The 17,397-nt window shown below is 49.9% G+C and overlaps 1 protein-coding gene across 7 annotated transcripts in view; it reads right to left on the reverse strand.

The window, feature by feature from the left end:
• CAMTA1 (calmodulin binding transcription activator 1) overlaps positions 1-17,397 on the reverse strand; it is a 218,925-nt gene that overhangs the window by 198,871 nt on the left and 2,657 nt on the right. For 2 of the 7 annotated variants that reach the window (XM_027889332.1, XM_027889331.1), the window contains exon 1: positions 439-814. In XM_027889332.1, the coding sequence (XP_027745133.1) occupies positions 439-658 (220 nt within the window). In that variant the 5' untranslated portion in view covers positions 659-814. Of the gene's footprint in view, positions 1-438; positions 820-5,233; positions 5,360-7,550; positions 7,657-16,590; positions 16,685-17,397 lie in introns of those variants that run through there. The other 5 variants (XM_027889335.1, XM_027889328.1, XM_027889330.1 and 2 more) reach the window with 5 other exon arrangements.

Genomic DNA, 17,397 nt, shown 5'->3' on the forward strand with positions numbered 1-17,397 from the left:
CACAAAATCACGTTGTGGGACGTGAATCCTAAATTCAGTGACCTCTAAACCAAGTTTGACCTTGGAAAAGGACAAAGTCAGCCAACCAGCTATGAGGGTGAAAAACCCATCACCTCAAATGATGCACACACACTTGCCTTCACACTCACTTCCCTGCCCACTAGAATCACTCAGAATGTATTCCCACAGGGAGGAAAGTCCCTGGAAAGCCAGGCACAGAAGAGGATTGCTCTCCCAGTGGCACTGTGGATACTGGTGGACAAAGAGTTCCCATTCCTCTGAATGAACCACCGTTTCCCTGCTCCTATTCCTCACAAATAACACCGTGATACTTCCAATGAAACACGCATATCTTTAGGGAGGTGGAGCAATAAAAACCCCATGCTATCCATTGTTTTGAATCAAATCTGCCATTCCTAGTCCAGCTGACGCACTCACCCAACACCACAGGGGCTCCTGGTGAAGCTAGAGGAACGAGAGTCCACGTTGCTCCGCATCCCTGTGCTCCCGGCAGCATAGCCAGCACACCCACAGGCAAACTCCTCCATTTGTCCCCAACTAAAATTTCCTCAGTGGCTAAAAACAGGAGCTGCAACCTCACAGCACTGATTTGGTTTAACTGTGCAAATCCAGATTTGTACTTGAACTTTCTCCTCATTTATTTTTGCCACGGGTGCGACTCAAACACCGAGGTCTGCAAACCCGTCCAGTGTCAATAAAAAGTGCCTACGCAAGCAGAGCTGCACTAACATGGGAAGGATTTGCCAGCAAACCTCTATCGACACAGGGGTTTTTAGTGCAGAGCTAGCCACAGCTCAAAAAATGTTTCCCAAGGCAGGCACTGTCATAACCGAGAACTCCAGTAAGAAGCTACAGACTAAAATATAGCAGCCTACGCTGTGTCCTGTTATATATCATTCTGGATGAAAATCCAAAATTTAAGTTCCATTAGCAGTCTTCAAGTTTACTTATTAGCAAACCAGAAACTCGTGTAGAATTAAGAAAGTATAAGTATTACAAAGTTCATGGAAAGTTCCATATTAATTATACCACATAAACCCTTTGTCACTTTATGGGTTTCTTCATGCTTCTTGCACTTTATCCTCCCAAGGGATGCACCATGGACCATAAAACTTTAAAGTGCACAACAGCAAATCACATAGAGAGTCTGTGCTCTACCCCCAGTCTCCAAACAATCCCCCTTATCCCTCCCCCCCTTTTTTTTTCTTTAACTGGTTCTTAAATCTTCAGTGATCCAGGAGGTAAATTTAGACCTGCAGCATCTTTAACTACCGTAGTTTGTCAATATAACATGTAATTGGAGAGTACAGAAATGGCCAAAAGGGTGTTGATCAGCTGCTGATCCGCAGACAGGTCTATAGTAGAAATAAATATCACGAGTAAGCTATAAACTCACAAACACAAGTTTTATAAACCCATTATTATGAAGTAATAAGTTAGGGCTGGCCATCTTCTTAACTACCTCACAAGAAAGGGAAGAGGTGTTTAAACATTACAAACGGGCTCTTTAGTACAAAACAAACTGCTAAAATCCCAATGTCATCCCGGGCCGGCATCCAGCTGACCCCCCCTCGCCACCACCAACCAACTGCTGAGGCAGCACAGCTGCGTCCCGGCAGCGCACGGGTGGCACCCGCACTGACACGGTACCTGGAGGCCACCACAGTCACCTGGACACTTGCTGACCTTTGAACAGGGAAAAAAACCAACAAATTCCATCTGGAAGGAATAAATCCCAGATCCAAACATCTGCAGGACTGCCATGCTATTTTTCATGGCTCAACTTCGATCCTGGCATTTTCCATCCATAAACAAGCAACAACAGAAGCAAACCCAACAGCTTTTGGTCTGCTTCCTAGCAATATTTGGACAATTACAGTTGTAAATCTCTTGGCAACAAAAGCAGATTTCTAAATATCAATTAAGGGTGCTAAGAGAAGATAACCAGGTCCAGCTCTGCAGCGCGGCTGTCTCAGCAGGGCCCCACAGGATGCCAGCACTCGGTCGGGTGCTGGCTGAGCAAAGGCGTTCCCGGTCCTCCAGCATGGGATGCAGCCCATGGCTGAGGGGAGGACGCAAGGAGAGGTAAACAGTTCAGGCAAAGGTAAAAAATGTACAACAGGAGTGAGAGGCCAACACAAACCAGCACACCTACAGCTGTGGCTGCTGTCTGTGGGGAATATGTGAGGAACAAGAAAAAACAAAAAGCACAAGGAAGGAATCACGGGAATGGTGGTGGTATCAAGGATGAGCAACAAAACAGTTTTCCTCAAGGAAGTTAGTGAATCTAGCCTTAATGTCTTGGAATACTTGTGACAAATACTTTGTTGCTATGACGAGCTATACAAACAGTTTGAAAATCATAAGAAACAGAAATATAGCTAAAACCACTGCTATGCATCAGTGGCCCAGTTCTCCCCACCAGTGACATGCTACTCCCAAGTCCCTTTGTCCTTTCACACAGCAGAAGTTTCTTGATATTTTATAACTGAACTCAGTCTGAACACCAGTTAGGTAAAATTGCAAATGGTGCATTTTGGGGAAGACTTGATAGCCCAATTATCCCTAAGGAAAGCCCACACGCTGACTGAGGGCTAGGTGACGCAACCAGCTGTTTATTTCTCACGCCGTAAGCTTATCACATTGTGCAGCACTTCTGAGTCTACTTTCCCCAACCAGCAAAATCAGCTCCTCTTTCCATCTCCCACCTTGGCAGGCTGTTGTAAACACCCCGCTAAACAGAGAGAGAGAGAGAGAATTCAGTTGCATTCAGAAGGTGTACACAAGCATCTACCCCAAAAGCAAACTTTGGGAGCACTCAAATAGTGCAGCCGCCTCAGCATCTCCCTGCAGCTCCTTGTTGTGTTCACACCTGACTTTCACTGTGTTGCTGTTAAATCTGATAAGTGCTCCAGAATGAGACCGTTGCTCTCCATCACCAACAACTCCTTTCATTGAGACCTCTCATCAGTTCCTTCATACCTTGGTTTTCACTGAAATTACACCATCAAATTCAATGGCAATGAAGCCAAGGAGCAGTGGATATTATCGGGTAGGTCTAGAAAAAATAAACCACCTGTTTATTCAGTTTCCAATACTGCAGATGTTCTCAACAACACATTTCCCAGAAGTCGCAAAGCATTGAGTAAGGCCAGGGAATTTGCTTACTCTGAGCCTACGCACTGGCAGCCACTAGCCACAGATATTTTCACTTCTTTCTTTTCACATGTGAACAATTTGAGTTTAAAAACCTAGCTGGAGAGCTGGCTGGAAAAACCCAGTCCCTTGAACCAAAATGTGCAACTGGAAAAGGACCGTGAGTGCTCCATGCCCAGCGAGAACAGAGTTTGCTCTCGCTCACCGGTGCTGTGACTGCTCCTTGGCACAGAGAGCCCCTTTGGCATCACCCTGGGAACAGGGGGGGTGCTGCACCCCAAAGGACTGGGGCTAAGACAGGTGCAAGCACCTGCAGGTGAAGCTGCCTTTCCAAACCCAAGGGGTTTAACACAGCACAAACCCAACACAGGGCTTCCAGAGTGCCGGGAGCTGTGGAAGGTGAAAACAAGACACCAAATGAGGGAAGAAAACTACAAAGCAAAAACTCAGCAAGGTGTGGAAGTGGAAGCCAGGGAACACCAAAGCTGCAGGAAGCTGCTGGAAGCACTGCATTTCAGTTAAGCAGTCCCATATTCCTCGAGCACTCCACCAGCCTGGTTTCGCTCCCTGGAAGGGTTTGGGTTTATCAGAGTTTTTCTACCCTCCAGACACAGGTGGCTTACTGAAGCAAAGACAGAGGGACACTAAAAAAGGAAGGTCACATTCCAGCTCCTTCTTTCCAAAGGCTGTCTGGACAGAGGGAGGATAGCTATTGCCCCTTTCTCCAGCAATATCCACCATCGTAAGCAGGTCTTTACAAGAGCCATTTAAAATCACTAGTAACATAAAGGTGGCACCAAGTCCTCAAATATTAAATTTTAAAACATCTGTTTTAATCTTACTAGTACATCATAATTTCCCTGTATCATTTTCTGATACAGAGAATGAAATCTGAGTTATGACATCTCCAGGAAAGTTTCCTCCAGATGTAGCTTTAAAACAGACACAAATAAACCAAAGAACCTTAGAGTCAAAGTGCTTTTGAAAAACAAGAGATGCAAAAGTGAACTAAAGAAACAGAGCTTTAAACAAGCCCCACACCTTACATCAGGAATAATACAGTTATAATACCAAAAGTACTCAGAAAACTGACCTCACACACATGCAGTTCCTGCTATTTGGAAAAAGCAAATCGAGCCCACTCCCTGAACCCGTCCTGCTGGCTGACAGCCCATGGAGAGGGTCTAGAAGCTTCACTAGGAGGCAGTTTGCTTCCATCTCTAACAGAGATTTTGGTAAAATCCCAACTGCTGAAAATTCAGCAAAAATTCTGGGGCAAGGAGTGGACTGAGCTGAGCGCCAAGGGCTGCCTCCTCCCCGCGACAGTCTGATCCTGCCAAGCTGGACACAGCACGGAGCATGGCACACAGCCCCAGCCACCAGCACACCAAAGCTCAGGCTTGTTTAAGTAATAAAGTCTTACGCAACACTTCCGCAGAGGAAAGTAAATATTTGCTGTTTAACAACCAAATCGAGAATGTTGCATTTTCAAAAGGTTGTTCTCCAAACAATCCCTCCGCAGTCAGCAGCATCTGAGGCTCCACCTGTCCTCTTGGTCAGCCCACGCCACCAGCATCCTCAGCTCATCGCAAGCGGCGGGGAGGAACACCACCCCCTGCTATCCCACCTATGACTCTGCCCGAACAGACAGAACATGCAACAACCACACGACAAGGTGCCCAGCCCCTGTGCCAGCCACACACCAAACACACAGGCACTGCTCTCTGCAAAGCTCACGGTTACAGGTACCTGGCCATGAGAACATAAGAAATAAAAGCAAGGTTGTCCATGCATATCCTTTCCATTTTGAACTTTAAATTAGAAAAAGGAAGTTTTTAAAAAGGCCCCCCCCTCATCACCTCCCTGATGAAGTTCAGAGCCGTCACAGCTGCCAAGATGGCACCGCCGAGGGTCAGTCCTCCCAGCTCAGCTCAGATGCACAAAACGCAGCGGGAACTACAGAACCCACAAACCCTTTGCTGCAGGATGGCAAGAGCCACTTGGTCACTGAGCCAGACTCATCCTGCCCGAGGAAACCAGAAAAGAGGAAACTCACCCGAGTTCTCCAAGCCGTGGAACTCTTTTCTGCAGCCAGGGGACAGTGGTGCCAGCCTCATTCCAAACCTCACCTCCCACCAGTGATCGCCTGCTGCTCGTGGGGCACAAGAAGCCCCGAGCAAAGCTCAGCAGGGAGCTCCAAGGCTGGGCAGGTCTTCAGAGCCGTATGCTCCCGCTCACGAGGCTCATCGCTGCTGCACCGCACTGGGGGGATGGAGCAGGTGGCTTCCCAATGAAAGCAGCGCTGCTCCGCAGCCGGCCCTCACGCTGCCATTTACATCGGCTTTTAACTCAATAAAGTAACGAAAATCCAAAGCAACTCGTGTTCTCTCCTCCAACACCTGCACTACTGGTGAAACACTCTGCTTGAATCATGCTTTAAAACCATTCCCACTTAAGTTTCTGACAGGTGGAGTTTAAGTTTAAGGAATGAATGGTTTGTATCGCATCTCCTTGAAAATCCACCACAGAAGTAGGTCAGCAGGGGAGCTGCTCTGTGACTTACTACGAGAACATCCCAGCTGCCGGTGCAGAGCCAGGAATGCTCTGTTCCCATCTCCGTGATGCTGCCGTGCTGTGCACGGGCACAGAGCAGCGACAACTCCGGCCCACCCAGCAAAGACACCGGACAGCAGCGCCAGACACAGCGGGCGCCTCTCTGGCAGCTTCTGCACAGCCCTACTCGGCAGAGCAAACCCATCTCCTCAGCAAGGACACTCTTAACCTGTCCCCAGAAACCAGCCACCAACACTAAACCTGGCAAAAGTTGCGATAACTAACAAGCGGAAAGGACAAATTACTTTCCCAGTCAGGGAGCACTGACCTGCCTGGTCCATAGAGCTGCAGCCTCACAGGGCTGAGCACACCAAAATCTGTGCTTTACATAGGAAAAATGTTGGCACAGGAAGCCCGAAAAGTGAATGGAGCCCGAGTGTGCTCTGAAGACAATACTGTCTCCCCCAAGAGCACTGAAACGTCACAATCTGAGCCAGGAAGCCCAGGGGAACGCTTACTTTCTCCTCACTCACCCCCCTGTTAACCAGGTGGTATTTCCCTACTTCAGCACAGTTAATCATGCACTTAAAAGCACATGAGGAAAGAATGAAGACTGGTGTTTTCCAGACCATAGAAAAGATCTAATTAATGGATTCGGGAGCATCAAAGAGATAATAAAATATGAAGCTAACAACATGCAAAATCAAGGCTACTACTTAAAAATTACATTTTTGCAAAGCCTTCAGCCCTCACGCCACTGGACACCACACAGGCAAAACTCAAGCAAGAGGTGGCCATGCTCACGGAAGCTCTAATGCCACCAAGTTACAAGACAACTCAAAAAAATATATTGCCGAAGCAATCTGAGCAAAAATCCAGACAAAAGATGGGATAACCACCCTCGCATTGTAAGCAGGGGTTTCCCGCTAAAGAATGCAAATGGGTTCATCAAGGAGAAGATGTATGCTTGCTGTGGTGAATAAGGAAAAAAAACGTATTGGTAACTAAATACCCTTCTTTAAGGTGTCTAACTATGACCAGGCCAATCCCTGGGGTGTCGGCACGTTCGCCCGGGTTTAGGTCGGGGATGTGAACGGTCCTCCACTCGCTCCTCCCGCCCCTGTCACATGGAAGCGCCGACAGCGGTACCGGCCGCGACCCCCAGCAGCCCGGAGCCGTCCGGGGCCAGGAGCGGCGGCGGAGCGGAGCTTCCCCCTTGCGGGCGCGCCGGCCCCGCTCCCGACGCGCCGACAACTTTCGGCCCGAGCCGGGCCCGCCGGTACCCACGGCCTCGCACCCCGCTCACCTCCGCGCCCGCCGCTCCGCCCGCCCGCGGCGCAGAGGCCCCGGTACGGCGGGGCCGCGGCCAAGGCCGCCCCGCTCCCGACGGGCGCGCGCCCGTGAGGCACGTGCGCCGCCGCCGCCGCCGGGGGGGGGCCGGTGGGGGCGGCCCGGCCCGTGCGCGCCGAGCGGCGGCCTCACGCCCCGCACCGCCCCGCGCCGGCCGCGCCGCCGCAGCCTCCATGTTGGCGGCGGGCGGGCACGTGCCGGCGGGCGGCGGGAGGCGGGACCGTGCCCGGCCCGGCCGCCGCGGACCCGGCGCCACGCGGCCTGCCTGCCACACATGGCCCGCCCGCCGCCTCGGCCCGGCCTGGCCCCGCGGGGGCGCCGCGGTCGCCGCAAACTTGGTACCGCACAGCCCGGCCTGTGCCGCCGCCGCCGCCTCGCGGCGGGGCCGCGGCGGGGGGCGGGGGTGGCCCGGCGGGCAGGCCCGGCGCGGGGCCCGGCGCGGGGGGAGGGCGGCCCGGCCGCGCTCTCACCTTCCGGCTTGTTTTCGGCGGCCATTTCCCCTCCGCGCGCCACATCCTCCTCCGCCTCCTCGCGACCGGGACCAGGCGCGCGCCGCCTCCTCCCGCGCCGCCGCCGGCCCGGCCGCCCCGCGCGCACCGCGCACGCCCCGCGCCGCCCATTGGCCGAGCCGCCGCACTGACACCCCCGACGGCCAATCGCGGCCGGCGGGGGGCGGGAGCCCGGAGGGGATGGGCACGATGGACAACGCGCCCCACCAATAGAAGGGCGGCACCGCTTCAGTGGCACGAGCCGCAGCCACTCAGCGGCGGGGCCGGGCGGACGAGGGGGCAGGACGGAGCGCGTGACCGATGGCCGCGGCAGCCACTGAGCGAACGGTACCGTGCGGCTGACGGCCGCCCGCACCAATCGCGCCCAGGGGAGGCGGGACGCGGCGATTGACGCAAGGCGCTGTGCACGCCGGTGGCCAACGAGCGCGGCCGCCCCCCAGAGTGACCTCGCGTGGGACCAATAGGGTGCTCGGTTCGGGAGATCGGCCCCGCCTGCGGCCCCGCCCGTTGCCTGCGCGCGGCCCCGGTGGGCACCCCCCCCTCTCCGCGCCCGGTGACCCCAAACAAAGGCGGCGATTGGCGGGGCCGCCGGGCCCGCCCCGCCCGCGCGGGGCCGAGCCGGCAGCGCGTGAGGGAAGCGGCCTCGCCGGGACACCCGCGACGGGCGGCACCTGCGCACCCCCTCTGGCACCGCCCTCGGTACCGCCGGTGTCCCGGTCAGAGGGTCCGCCCGCATGGGCTGGTCCCGGCGCTGCCGGCAGGGAGGGCAGGGAACAGATCCCTCCGAGGGGGGCAAGCCCCCGGGCTCTCCCCCTTTTATAGAGGAATCCCGGTGCCGTTTCCCCACCCTGGGCCCCGGCCCGGAGGTGCAGAGGTGATTTCCCCTCCGGTACCGCCGAGCTCTCGGGGGGCTGCAGCCCCCCTTTCAGAGCCCGCTCCGGGGAAGCGCAGTGCGATGCTCGCCTGGAACGGCCGCTCCTGGCACCGTGCAGGGCGAGCACTGATGTGCAGAGAGAACCAACGAGCTGTAACAGGTGTAAGGGAGCCCTGCCCACCCCACGGTGTCACAGGTCCCGCTGGGCACACACCGCCGGGGCAGCAAAAGGGCTCCCACGACACCAAGGAAATCGCTCTGTCCTTCTCAAAAGCGACGTGCCCCGAGCACGTTCTGGCCTGGCTAAGTCTCCCCGTGTCAGAGCTTGACGAGCACAGACAGTGCAGCCTCCTCCAGCCTGCAGAACTGGACCACAGCTAATGCCTGCACAATGCAAACCAAGACTGGAACGGTTGTTTCCTTTGATGTGTGCTACTAAACACACAGAAAGGATATTTTCCCTTAGATCCTCCTGGGAGCGGAACTTCTTTAAAAAGACCTGTTGGTGCTCTGGCTTTGCTAAGGACCGAAGCTCCTTCTGAGCCCAGACGAAAGGAGGATGGTGTGATGGGTCTCTTCTAAGACAGAAGAAAGGAAAATTCCTTTTTCCTATTTTCAGCAGCTGCTAATCTTGTGGAGCGTGAAAGGCACATTGATGAAGAGGCTCCAGAATGACAGGCTCACTCCCGACGGTCAGAAAGCTCATCTGGTACAGTGTCCTATAAATACCCACAAATGCTAATGCAGCCACAGGATCAGCCAAGACAATTGTTTTCTTCTGCTCTTCAAAATATGCTGAAAATGGAAACTTTTCTAATTGCCACATTGGCAAAGAGCTACCATTTTCTCAATGAGTTCCAGGGAATTTATGTCTCTCCTTGGATATTCTTCCAAGACAATCCATAAGCTTAGCAGAGACATGAGGTAGCCGCACATGTGAGGTTACACCTCACAGTTTGCATTATGGCGAAAGATAACACCCGACTAACAGAGGCATCCCTGGGTGCTGAGGAACAGGCAACTCCCTGAGGCAGGTCCCAGACCTTCGGGTGACGCCTTGGTGAAGTGTGCAGGGCCAGCCCCCTCTGAGCTCCTCCCCAGCCCTCCACTCAGGGTGGCAGGTGCCAGAGCCCCTATGGACAGACCTGCCTTGCTGCCTCTTCTCCAGCAAGAAATGGGCACCTGGCTTAGCCACGGAGCGCAGCCCACAGTGCCTCTGCTCTGAGCCAGCTCGCCTCCAGCCCCGTAGCTCTCCTGCCCCAGGGATGTCAGGCCGGCATACACAGGAGGCCTGAGCTTCCACGTGGGTATCCAAGCAAGACCAAGTAAAAAAAAAGTAGATGAAAGAAATGGCAGGGCCAACGCAGCTCCTCCAGCTGACACAGATCCTTAGTGTGGTACCAAACACAACAATGCTAGAGAGCTGTTTGGCTCATTTTGCAGCACCCTGTGTTCGTAGCTGACACCACAAAAGACCCCAGGCTGCCCCACACACACACAGAGCAGCTGCTGCCACAAAAAGCCTTCCCCTTCTTGCCAGGGAGATGGGCACAAACGTTCATTCTGGTCACAGCCCTCACTTCAGTATTCACTGGCACCTTTGGAACAGGGAACTGTGGGGACTTCACGTGGATCGCATCACCTTGAGACCATCCTCATAGTGAACCACCAAGTCAGCTGCACACATGCACAGAGGTGTCCATCTCTCTCTTCCCTCCAAAGCTCATGCAGTTCCTTCTGTGCTTCTATGGCTCATGAGAGTAACGAGGTCCGTTCTCAGAGAGAGAAGGTTGCTCAGGACATCGGCTCCTTCTCCCAGCCAGCACAGCCTGGGGATGGAGGAACTGCCGCTGCAGGAGTTGGGAACAGCTCTGCTGCCAGGACTAACACAACCACTCTGGCTCCACAGCAGCATGCACCCTGCCCTATCACGTCTTTGGGAGCACTGCCTGGCTTCCTAGATCCTTCCTGGTCCGCAAACACTATGTGAATTTGTGCGGATGAGGATGAATAAAGCATTTTTAAGGGGTTACTGAAGCAGCATATGAACTCTGCTACATCTAGCTAATGAACTGTTCTCCTCCTCAATATGAGCTTCTTTTACCAGGAGACACAAATCCCTAATGAAATGAATCTCCCGCACCTGAAATCATACCTAATGTTAGCAGTACACACAGGTTACTACAGCAGTGTGATCTGTGTAATACCACAGATGTTATTTGAGCAGGGATTTTTCATCCAGTGTGCCAGCAAAGCCTCAAATATTTTCATTTAATTTCTGTGCAATAAAATGATAAGAAAGAAGCCATTTGAACTGAAGTGCTGCTGGTATCTTTCAGGTTTCCCAGCTCCCACTGTTTAAAACTCAAATCGCTGTTAAGGTACAGAGTTACTGAACTGCACATGATTCTATGCATGGATGATGTGGGATAAACTGGCTCGCTCTTACCTTTCCAGGGGCACATGCACAGATAAGCAGCAAGAGAGGAGATGTACCAAGAGTTTGTGCAGTCTGAATCATGAATAATTTTTATCGGCACGCTGATAAAAGCTGCTGCTATGATGGTGATTGGTGTCTGAGTTGCTTTCATTAAGAGGGAGGTGAAATACCAAGTTCTTTTAAAAATCTTCATTGTCATTCCATGGCAGATGTGGGTCTGGCTTGGTTAACTGGGTTAATGATTTGGCATGCTGAGTTATATGCAGATGTAAAAGTGTAAAGAATATATTCAAATATCCTGTTATGGATATTCAACAAATGACACATCACCATTGTTATGGCAAGCAGCACAAAGGAAAACAGTTCAGACAGGTTTAATAGCCATAATGACCGTGTTGGAACCCCATTCCTTGTGAATTGTTTGCAAAAAGTTATTCTGTGATTTAGAAGCAAGGAATGACAAGTGTTTTCACAAAAATACTCTCATGAGTGTGAAGAGAGATGCTTAAAAAAACTCACGATAGAAATGAAATGCTTTTGCCCTTTCCTCTCTCCACTGACAGAATCCAAAGGTGTTTCTTCTAGGAATAACCCCAAGACTTAACCAAGACAATGTGTGTGAACTCACAACACATCACTGCATTTGTGATGTACAGCTGCCGATTCCAAGGTTCAGCAAAAACAGGTAAATGCCCCAAAACATGCATTTCTTCCAAAAGGTTCTCCAGGAAGTATACTGTGCCTAAGGCTCTGCCATCCAAGTAACTGGCCCAACACGATGTGTGGAAGTTGAAGAGAATATACTTTACCAGGACCTAAGGATACTGGACTCACTCAGAATGGATGAAAACACATACTCCCCTAGCAGGAAGCTGAGCTCAGTCCCCTTCCACACTCGGGTTTAGATCCATCCTTCTTGCTGTTCCTTCTGCAGTTCTGAGCCCATTTCTTTCCCTCAGAAATATAAGACTACACTCAAATCATCTGTAGTAAAACTCTGCTGGCTACAGGGTGGGTATTCACGCCAGGCTAAAGTGAAGCATAACACAAGAGCCTTGGCCGCTTTAATGCACCCCGAGGAAAGATGTTTTGCTGTGCAAAACCCCATAAAGAGTTTGTGGATATTTAAGCTGGTAGCCTCAACATGACACACAGTGTTTACCTGTTTAATGAAGAACAGGGCCAACAATGCTTTGTTTTTCTATACGGGCACTGGCTCCAGACAGGAAACACGTAGCCAGCCAGGGGGTTGCAGTGCTGGAGCCCCAGTTACCCCAGCACAACATCACACAGCTCCAGAGGGACTGACATAGGTGCCAAGGGTCAGCCTGCTGCAGGCAGCAGTGCCGGGGAGCAGCTGCCCCGCTGTGTCCCACACACTGCCCTTGCAGCCCCTCAGCCTTTGCTGAGCCAGGGGTCTGGCTTCACTTTGGTGCCTGCTCCCAGCACACCAGTGGCACCAAAAAAGTAACAATTATTTTGCCCTAATATACACCCATAAGCCAGTTAGAGGAGAAAAAACTGAAATATGAGGTAAATTAAAGTTTCCAACTAAGGGGATTTAACAGTAAGTCACCATAAAATTTGGATAATTTATTTTTTCAATTCTGCAGCAACTTTCTCCAATTCATTTGGACTAGCTATTAGAAATTATGTCTCAAAAATTAAAGAAAATGTCTATTGACCACTATATCAAATTCTAATTTTAGCCAGAAAAAAAAAAGAATAATTATGCTGTGATTTATTCCAGTAGTCAACTTACATTAACAATTTCCCCCCATGTTTATGTAATTCTGGCAAAATCAAATAATATATACAGTCCTCATAAGCGCTGAGCTAGATTTAGTAAAGACAATTTCCTACACTATATCCAGACATTTGTCTTTGCTTTCTGTTCTAATAAGACAATCAAATTATTCCATGTAAGGAGGGAATATGATTGTCATCCGTGGTCGCCTCAATTGGAATTTTAGTGCAATCTTCAATGAGACAGCACGTTCCCAGCTCTGCCCTTTGCCCAGAACCTGTGCTGGCACTACCAAACCAAGTCCCCTCCACCAAACCAATCATATGCTCCTGTGATTCCCTCCAGGAGCATCATTAGCACACAGAGCACTCAAGCTTTCAATTAAAAAGCATCATTGCTGAAAGCACTATCCCAAATCTTTAAAGTAATCTACCCCAACTGGACTCGCCATGCTATAAATTCATAATGAGAAGGAACTTCCCTGACTGTTCCCATCATTATTTATGAATAGGTAAACCAAATGGAAGTGTAATTCCAGTGTCACAAACTAGAGTCACTCATGCTTTGCTCCCAGTGGCACTGTAGCAGGACAGCTGCTCCAGTTCTCCCGGGGCAACCTGATGGTGCCTTATCACACAAACCCCTTCTGCTCTGTCAGCAAGGGTACGCAGCAGTTCTTACAGCAAAAATGATTGGTTTAATACTTTCTCACTGGTTTTAGCTACAGAGCAGAGTTTCCTTCTAAGTCTGCCTAATCCTCATCTAACCATTAAAACTATTCTTTCCCATGTGACCCATGAGAGTTGAACAGAATGAGAAACATTTCCAAACAGTAGCAGCAGCAAATACGCAAAAATAACTTGTCTTCACTGAGATGGTACATTTGTGAGTTCTGACTTTCCCCTGAACTTTCTCCCCTGAAGGACTGGAACAATAACACTGGAACAGTAGTACTTTTTCTCCCAAAGTGGAGTAAATCAGTTCCTACACTCTCAGTAGCAGTGCGAAAATTAGAGATGAAAAGAAGTAAAGAAAATGCAGAAAATCCCTATTACTTCACAATAATACAATTTGCTGCTGATCCTCAGTTGCTAAGACAGGTATATCAATTATTTATAGAACCCAGAGTGTGAAATATGAAGTATTTCAGCCTGGGACAGCATGAAGGTAAAACCAGGAATGTGATCCTGTCAGCACTGCAGACAAGGACAGAATAAGCAAGGACAGGATATTCCTACAGGGGTAACCCTTTTTATTGAACTACAAATTGCAAAAGGTCCCTGTGAAGTGCCACTTTCAGTGTTAAGTGATCTGCGTTCTCCTTTTGACAGCATCAGTCTGTATTTAATATTTATTTTAACAATTATCCAAAGGGCCATTTCTGCCAGGGAAACACGTCAGCACAAGTACGTCAGTAAGTCAGCACAACCTCACTTGAATATTTACAGGAAACCTGGGACCTTCCCTGGGATCTCTGCTTACACCCATCAACAGCCCATCACGCACACTGTAAAAGCCGCTCCACATGACCAAACTTTGCCAATAATTTTCACAATCAAAATTCCAATTCATGTTCTTACTAGCGATACCGAAAGGTTTTCTGCACAAAAGCGCTTGTATGGTCATTCATCATGGCAAGTTTGTTGAGAGCGAATATCTGGATTAAAATTCCCAAGGTTGCAGTGAATGGCTCATCTGAGGAACTAACGTGTACTACTTAAAAATATCCACAATTTCTTGGGGGAAAACCCCAAACCAAAACCAGTAAAACTCCACAAACAAAAATTAGAAAACCATGGAGCCCCAAGTTCTAGTAACAGCCACTGATGTTCCCCCCTGCAACTGAAAACCTGAATGCTGACACAGCTGAGGGAAAAACCACAAGCTAGTGCAGCAGGCAACTGTCTGTCCTCAGGGTCACACCAAACATCACGTGCTGCAAGGAAGCAGAAGCAGTGAGGACTTGGCACCACCCGAAGCACAACGCCTGCAGAAGGGATAGTGCTGATGCCAAATCTGGTCCTTTCAGAGCTGTCCAGCCACTGCTGAGTGGAAAGCACGTGCCATGATGCCAGAGCTGGCAATGGCGATGCTGAGCACAGCCAGTGGCCACTGGTCACCCTAAAGCACCAGCACTGGGCATCGGCCCTGAGCCCACATTTAGCAGCATGAGCAGTAAAATAACATGTCTGTCAAGCTCTCGAAACTGCAGCAAATACTGAAAATCACCTCCCTGCTCCACATTTCACCTGGCCTCACCGATGCTGCAGCTGCCACCGGTGTAGCGCTGGCTGGGCTCCAGAGCCCCAAACAGGGAGCAGGAGGAGCAGGGAACACATCCTGGCTCTGGGGAACTGGCACTGCCACAGGGACATGGCTCCTGCCACCACAGACTCCAGTTTTATGGAGCCCGGTTTTATAGACTCAAAGCTCTCCAGACTGATGGTGAAGAATTTTGAAACTCAAAGAATGTAACAGATTTACATCCAAGTTTATAGAAATAGCTGAAAAATACATCAACAGCCTTAACATACACATATGCAGAAAAGGGACAGACAAAACTATGAGATCTCCCAAAATATGGATTGACAACAACAGAAACTTGTTAATTATTATTTAAAGTATCCTTGAATACTCAACTCTGGTGTTATTAAACTAAAAGTTGTATCACCATATATTTGAACTGTAGGACAGCTTATTCAAGTTAGGATCATTCAAAAAAACCCAATCTGTATTTCAGAGTATATTTAGAGGATATTTTGAACATGGGCAGGGTGCAGAGCTCTGCCCCATGACAGGCTCTTGTCCTACCGGGCTGGAGGCTCCAAGGATACTCAGAGCTCCAGTTTACCAAATGGTACCAGCACCTAAACTACAGTGAATTCCTCCCTGATTGCTGTTTCAAAGACAAAGCCTCCAGCAGAATAGAACTGTTATTTATATATACCAACCCTTTACACACTATTACCAAGATCTTCTGCTTTGCCCCAGAAACACCCTGGTGTCCCACACACCTGCTGCCAGAGAGAGCTGAGAGGCAGGGGCAACACGCAGTTCGCCACTACAAACCTGGAACACTTTCAAGGAGAACATTTGCTTTTGACTTTTCGGGGATTAAAGTCAGTCTGCCCTAAACAAGCACAAAAATATCCAAAGGAGGACTACATTACTACTAAAGGTCTTCTTGTTCCTCGTCACTTGTTTCAACCACTTCTGCTGCCACTGGATGATCATCATAAGGCCTTTCCAGTGTGCAGCACTCTGCAGGTGTGATTAAATCTGCCTCTCACCTCCCCAAGTCCTCAGGTGGACTATCATGCCTCCCTTACAGAGATAATTTCTCAGAATGAAAGAGCCAATAAGAAGTGATTCCTCTGGGCATCTCCACAGCATTAAAACCAAATGCAGTAAAAGGCAGCAGAGTGGCAGAGCGATTCATCCCTGGAAGACGCACCTGTTTGCAGAGCACTCCCAATGCTGCAGCCACGTGCGCCTGCCCAGGGGCACGTCCACAGCCAGAACTGGCCATGACTGACCAGTGGCCGACGCTCTGGAGCACAGCACTGGCTGTAAATGAACCCACCCAGGGCAGCTCTTTGCTGGCTTTGCCCTCAGCACAACCACGGTAGCAGAGACCTGGTGTGAGTGCTGGGCTGGCGGGACAGGGAGAGCTGCAGCACCTGCGCATGCAAGGACAGGGTGGAAAGGATGAGTGTCACGGGCTTTGGGTACAGAGCGACACAGCTCTGGGGAAAGCCTGAGCACAGAGAGAGCAGGTCAGGAGTGAGAGGCAGCACTGGGACTTCATGCAAAACAGAGGAGGAGGGAATTCAGAACACTGAGCTCTGGTTTGAGGGGGTGTGCCATTTGCCTCATGAGGAAAGGTACCCCACGAAGTCCCACAGGCTCTGAAATGCACTCAATTAGCTGTTCCTTTTACCTTTTTGTTCTACCCAGCATTTCTTCAAGAGCACTGTCATCTCTGGCTTTGGCATCCTACTCATCATCTATGAATTCATGTTGCCATTTCCTCCCTGAAAGGAAAAATCCCATAGTCAGTCATTTGCTACACAGAGGAAAGGACATATTTGACAGAGTATTTTTGCCACTGTTCAAGTTGAAAGACCACACTGCTCCTTGAGCAGACAACACTGCAAGTTGTGTTCTCCACCGTGGTGTCATTCATCTGCAGTAAATCAGCATGGGTTGACTCCAGAAAGTTACCCAGAATTTATCTGTAAGCAGCTGAAAAGCTGTCAGTGTTTCAGCCCTGCCTGGAAAGAAAGAGCAGGGCAATAACTTGCCCAAAGTAAAAAATTTCTAGCAACAACAAGAGAGACTTGTGCCAAACAAATATCTTTATTGTGCTTTAAAATATTCTGAAAGTGTTAATCTATATGAAAGAGAAGCAGTACAAGACTGAGAAAGCATGCTTAATGTTAGGGAAGCCTTCACTTCATATCACATGAGCCAAATTAAAAATAAAACTAACACAAGCCTACAAACTGGAGACAAAAAGAATCAATTTTCTCCAAGACATAACATGAGGGACTCCCACGGGAGTGGGCAAATTCTGGAAGGAAGAAAGAGATTATATTTTATGGGAAGAGATTCAATAACCATTCTTTTCCCATAAAGCTGGTGATGGAGGATTGTCACTGCTCCATAGACACCCTGTGCACATTTCAGGACAATAGTAACAGGAAATCAATACCACTTTTTATACGTGCAAAGATATTATCTCCCT

The sequence above is a fragment of the Empidonax traillii genome, unplaced genomic scaffold (genome assembly GCF_003031625.1).
Source record: "Empidonax traillii isolate 1590-97213 ecotype Southwest subspecies unplaced genomic scaffold, ASM303162v1 scaffold259:size690984, whole genome shotgun sequence".
NCBI lineage: Eukaryota > Metazoa > Chordata > Aves > Passeriformes > Tyrannidae > Empidonax > Empidonax traillii.